A 6,000-nucleotide genomic window follows, 5' to 3' on the forward strand; every position below is an offset into this window, starting at 1 on the left:
TGATGTAAGCTATGATGCAAGGTGTGGAGCCCACATCCACAACACTCCCCCTTGGAATCCACTATACTACACTAAGAATATGCCTCGTTAAAACCTTGCTAGGAAAAACCCAGTGGGATAAAAACCCAGCGAAGGAAAAAGAGTACAATATCCTTGTGTCATTGAAAATAGTATTGCATAGGTTAAAACTGCCTCATTAAAACCTTGCCAAGAAAACCCAGTGGGATAAAACCTAGACGAAGGAAAAAGAATACAGTATGCCAACACCTCTTCGATCAATTGCTCCCCCTCATTAGTTCAACCCTGAAGATCCTTTAGTTGACGCATTCCAATGTTGTGCACCAGCTTCTTGAATGTTGTAGTTGGAAGCGCTTTAGTGAATAAATCTGCTAGATTATCACTCGAGCGTATCTGCCTAACATCAATATCACGACTCTTCTGGAGCTCGTGTGTGGAAAAGAATTTTGGTAATGTGCTTGGTTCTATCACTCTTTATGTATCCTCCTCTTACCTATGCAATACATGTCGTATTATCTTCATATAATATTGTTAGACTATCTTTGATTGAGAAGAGTCCACATGATTCTCAAATATGTTGTATAACAGATCTCAACCAAACACATTCTCTACCTGCTTCATGAATTGCGAGTATCTCAGAGTGATTTGAGGAAGTTGCAGTCATGGTCTGTTTCATAGATCGCCATGATATAGCAGTACCACCACAAGTAAACAAGTACCCTGTTTGTGATCGGGCTGTATGTGGGTCAGAAAGATAACCTGCATTTGCATATCCAATCAACTGGGGCTTTAATTGTCTTGAATAAAACAATCCCATATCAGTCGTTCCCCGAAGGTAACGCATAATGTGTTTGACCCCATTCCAATGTCTTCGAGTTGGTGCAGAACTATACCGTGCTAATAAGTTGACTGCAAATGCTATATCAGGTCTGGTACAATTTGCAAGGTACATTAAAGGACCGATTGCACTAAGATATGGTACTTCAGAACCAAGAACTTCTTCGCCTTCTTCCAGAGGACGAAAATGATCTTTCTTAACATCAAGTAATCGGACAATCATTGGAGAACTCAAGGGGTGAGCTTTATCCATATAAAAGCGTTTTAGGACTTTTTCAGTGTATGTTGACTGATAGACAAGAATTCCACTTGGTAAATGTTCGATCTGCAGGCCGAGACAAAATTTTGTTCTACCAAGATCTTGCATTTCGAATTCTTTCTTTAAATAATTAGCAGTCGTGGTGAGCACTTCAGGAGTTCACACAAGATTTAGATCATCAACATATACAGCTATAATGGCAAATCCAGATTTTGATTTCTTGATGAAAATGCATGGACAAACTTGATTATTCACATATCTTTCTTTGAGTAAATACTCGCTGAGTCGATTGTACCACATGCGTCCGGATTGTTTCAATCCGTACAAGGATCGTTGTAACTTGATGGAATACATGGTACGTGATTTCAAGCTATTTGCTTCAAGCATTTTAAATCTTTCAGGGATTTTCATATATATATCACTATCTAGTGATCCATATAAATAAGCTATAACCACGTCCATCAGACGCATATCCAGTCCTTCTGAGACTGTCAAACTGATCAAGAAGCGAAATGTGATTGCATCTATTACAGAAGAGTATGTCTCTTCATAATCAATACCAGGTCTCTGCGAGAAACCTTGGGCTACAAGTCGGGCTTTATATCTTACAATTTCATTTTTCTCATTATATTTCCTTACAAATGCCCATTTGTACCCTATAGGCATGACATCTTCAGGTGTCTGGACTACAGGTCCAAATACTTCACGTTTTGCCAATGAGTTTAGCTCTACCTGTATTGCTTCTTTCCATTTTGGCCAATCATTTCTACATCGACACTCTTCGATGTTTTGAGGTTCAGGATCTTCATTATCACCTACAATATCAAGAGCAACTGCAAAGGAGAATATATCGTTAATAATAACTGTATTTCTATCCCATAATTCTCTATAGTTTATTGAGATCTCATTATTTTCAGGTACTAGTGCCTCTTCAGGGGATTGTTCCACTTCCGGGGCATGTGCCACTTCCGGGGCATATATATCTTCTGGGGCTACTTGCTTATAAAATTTAGATTGATCAATCATTTTCGTTGTTCCTTTTGCAAGTGTGACCTTTTCGGGAGCGCCAATTTCTTTTGCAAGTGTGACCTCTCCAGGAGCGCCAATTTCTTTATTTGATTTCTCTTGCACTTTCCTCTTCCGGAGAACAGTGTCTTTTGCACCGACTGGTCTACCACGCTTCTGGCGTGTCTTAGATACATTTGCAACAGTACTGACAGACTGTCCTACATGGACATCAATTCTTACTGGAATGTTTACAGCTGGTATATGTGATTTCATCACTTTCTTTATATCAGTGAATGCATCGGGTAATTGATTTGCAATACTTTGCAAATGAATGATCATTTGAACTTCTAGTTCACATTGATTTGTGCGAGAATCTAAATGAGATAAAGTCGAGACATTCCAATTAATAACTCGTTGCTCTTCTGGCTTTTTCTTTTCTCCCCCTAATGGAGGGAAAATAGACTCATCAAAATGACAGTCAGCAAACCGCGCCTTAAACACATCACCTGTCATGGGTTCAAGATATCTAATAAAAGATGAAGAATCAAAACCTACATAAATACCAAGTCGTCGTTGAAGACCCATTTTGGTGCGTTGTGGGGGTGCAATGGGAACATATACAGCATAACCAAAAACTCGTAAGTGAGAGATACTTGGTTATTGACCCATCACAAGTTGTAGTGGTGAAAAACTATGATATGCAGTTGGTCTAATGCGTTCTAGTGATGCTGCATGTAATATCGCATGTCCCCAAGCAGAACAGGTAGTTTAGTTCTCATGAGTAATGGTCTAGCTATTAACTGAAGACGTTTGATAAAAGATTCTGCAAGACCATTTTGGGTATGAGTGTGTGCAATAGGATGTTCAATAAGGATGCCAATTGACATGCAATAGTCATCAAATGATTGAGATGTAAATTCTCCGGCATTATCAAAACGGATAGTCTGGATTAGATAATCCAGAAATTGTGCTCGTAATCGGATTATTTGAGCAAGGATTCGAGCAAATGCAACATTACGAGTAGAAAGTAAACTTACGTGTGACCACCGTGTTGATGCATCAATTAAGACCATAAAATAACGAAATGGTCCACACACTGGATGAATTGGTCCACATATATCCCCTTGAATTCGTTGTAAAAATGGTGGGCATTCAACAATGACCTTGGAAGGTGATGGTCTGACTATTAATTTACCCTGTGAACAAGCAGTACAAGGATAATCATTTGCTAAAAGAATCTTCTGGTTCTTTAGTGGATGACCATGTGAATTTTCAATGATTCGGCGCATCATTGTTGACCCACGATGACCAAGGCGATTATGCCAGAGTATAAAAATATTTGGGTCGGAGCACTTCTGGTGCTTCACTGCATGTGACTCAATTACTTTTATATTGGTATAATATAACCCAGAAGATAAAGCAGGGAGTTTTTCTAATACATGTTTCTTGCATATAATACATAGATATTCAATGCCCCCTTCATTTATAGTCTCAATATGATAACCGTTGAGACGTATATCTTTAAAGCTTAATAAATTTCTTTTGGATTTTGTAGAGTATAGAGCATCATTAATATTCAATTGTGTTCCACAGGGTAACATAATGATAGCTCTTCCGGAGCCTTCAATTAGATCTGCTGGACCTGATATTGTATTGACACGAGTGTCAACTAATGTTATACTCGAAAAATATTTTCTATTTCGGAGTATAGTGTGCGTTGTTGCACTGTCTGCCAGACATATATCTTCATCATTTATCTTGGGTACAGTCAATGCCTTAGTCAGATCCATACTTCTTCATATACACAAAATATATGTTTCATTACTTCAAACTTGAAATACAAACTATATTTACATATAAGATAATCAAAATAAAAACATACTAGTACAACCTAGATAGAGACATATTGGTACAGATAAGCTAAAACACACAAGGGATAACATGCTAGAGAATGACACATTAATTGGTATGGACATTTCCATCACCAATTAAATGATCACTACTACCACTAGTATCAGCAAAGAAGTCAGAAACATTAAAGTGAGTAATATCAGTTGTTAAGTCGTCATCCACAAAATTTATTTCAATTTCCTTTCCTTTTCCCTTATCATTCATTGAGGCACGGTAAAGATCAACTAGATGTTTGGGCGTACGACAGGTACGTGACCAATGACCTTTCATTCCACATCTATAGCAAGGCTTGTCATCATATATCTCAGGAGCTTTCTGTAAAGCTTTTTCTTTTGCCTGCTTGGTCGCATTTGAATTCCACTTCTGGTGGGACGGTGTGGAGTTCCTTCTGGGAACCAATGAGGAATTATGACCACCACGATTATTATCATGATTTCTATTGCGACTATATCCACGACCACCACGACGTCTGCGTCCACGTTAACGTCCATGGCCGTGAAATGATGACATATTCGCTTCTGGGAATGGTACAGATCCAATGGGATGGGACTGGTGGTTTTGCATCAAAAGCTCATTATTCTGTTCAGCCACCAACAAACAAGAAATTAGCTCAGAATATTTGGTAAATCTGCACTCTCTATATTGCTACTGCAGGAGCACATTTGAGGCATGAAATGTGGAGTATGTTTTTTCCAACATATCATCATTAGTGATTTTTTCTCCACATAATTTCAATTGTGAGCTGATTTTAAATAAGGCTGAATTATATTCACTTACACTTTTAAAATCCTGCAATCGCAAGTGGATCCAGTCATAACGAGCTTTTGGAAGGATCATAGTTTTCTGATGCTCATATCGTTCTTTCAGATTTTTCCACAGTATAAGTGGATCCTTAACCATGAGGTACTTTGTTTTTAATTCCTCATGGAGGTGATGGCGAAGAAAGATCATGGTTTTTGCGTGGTCCTGCAAGGACGCATTATTTTTTTCCTTAATTGTTTCACCGAGATTCATGGATCAAGGATCCATGACAAGTAGTTTTTGCCCGAGATGTCAAGTGCCACAAATTCAAGCTTGGTAAGATTTGACATTGTGAACTATAAATGATAAAATAACATAGTTAGGATTATTTCACACAAAGAATAATCAATTTGAGATTATAAAAATACTGCAGTCACTATAATGTGATTTGTCAATAAATATATAATGTTAAAAGTTAGTCATGTGGTTTCAGTAAACAAAACAATAACAAAAAGACAAAATATGTTTACACTAAAAGGCACATATAATTTATATTTCTACGTTTTACAAAACTTCAGGTTTGTAAGGGTACTCCGTGTAAATGACTTCAGGTCAAAGAATTTCAGATTTATTTGGACTTCAGGCCAATAAATTTTGCGAAACTTCAAGTTTGCAAAGAGTACCAAATATTTGTGAAACTTCAGGCTCACAAATTTTGCAAAACTTCGGGTTCACAAAGACTCTTTGGGAAACTTCAGGCTCACAAACAGTAGATTAATATATGCAAAACTTTGAGTTTGCAAATTAAATAATTTAGTATTTGCGAGACTTCGGGCTCAGCAATTTAATTTTCTATAAAGAATAGACAAAAATACTCTAACATAAATAAATAAATAAATAATTGCGAGACTGCAGGCTCAATAATGTTAATTATATGTGAGACTTGAATAATAACAGTTTAATATAAATAATTATTTTTCTTACCCTTTGAAGTGAGAAAGAAAAATAGAATTTTCTTCTCAATTGATAGAGCCTCGTGCTGATAACATGTGATGAATATATATATGTATATCTTTTGAGTAATCCGTAATATAGAAATGTAAATTAACTTGTGCAGGGAGAGAGAGAGATCATTTCTTATTGCACCTTCAGTTCATACACATGATGCCTATTTATAGGCATTCAATTCGTGGGTTAGCTTCCAATATAAGCCAATGCAATAAACT

General features: G+C 36.9%; 2 protein-coding genes across 2 annotated transcripts; both read right to left on the reverse strand.

The window, feature by feature from the left end:
• Positions 1-586: 586 nt before the first annotated feature.
• Positions 587-1,222, reverse strand: LOC132301013 (secreted RxLR effector protein 161-like). Its single transcript, XM_059798309.1, has one exon. The coding sequence runs from the start codon at positions 1,220-1,222 to the stop codon at positions 587-589; it is 636 nt and encodes a 211-aa protein (XP_059654292.1).
• A 2,859-nt stretch (positions 1,223-4,081) lies between these two features.
• On the reverse strand, positions 4,082-5,047 carry LOC132301014 (uncharacterized). The gene is made up of 3 exons (XM_059798311.1): positions 4,811-5,047; positions 4,542-4,612; positions 4,082-4,421 (listed from the first exon to the last, which is right to left on the reverse strand). Exons 1-3 carry the CDS (start codon positions 5,045-5,047, stop codon positions 4,082-4,084), a joined length of 648 nt encoding a protein of 215 aa, XP_059654294.1.
• Positions 5,048-6,000: the final 953 nt, after the last annotated feature.

This window comes from Cornus florida, unplaced genomic scaffold, assembly GCF_030987335.1.
Source record: "Cornus florida cultivar Cherokee Brave unplaced genomic scaffold, ASM3098733v1 CherokeeBrave_3.0.0_Hap2_Chr03, whole genome shotgun sequence".
Taxonomy (NCBI): Eukaryota; Viridiplantae; Streptophyta; class Magnoliopsida; order Cornales; family Cornaceae; genus Cornus; species Cornus florida.

Coding starts and splice junctions, on each gene's coding strand:
- LOC132301013 (XM_059798309.1), bottom strand. CDS start 1,222: ATGCAAGATCTTGGTAGAACAAAATTTTGTCTCGGCCTGCAGATCGAA.
- LOC132301014 (XM_059798311.1), bottom strand. CDS start 5,047: ATGAATCTCGGTGAAACAATTAAGGAAAAAAATAATGCGTCCTTGCAG. Junction 4,613..4,810: donor GATTGCAGGATTTTAAAAGT/GTAAGTGAATAT, acceptor GTGGCTGAACAG/AATAATGAGCTTTTGATGCA. Junction 4,422..4,541: donor CCATTCCCAGAAGCGAATAT/GTCATCATTTCA, acceptor ATTGGTTCCCAG/AAGGAACTCCACACCGTCCC.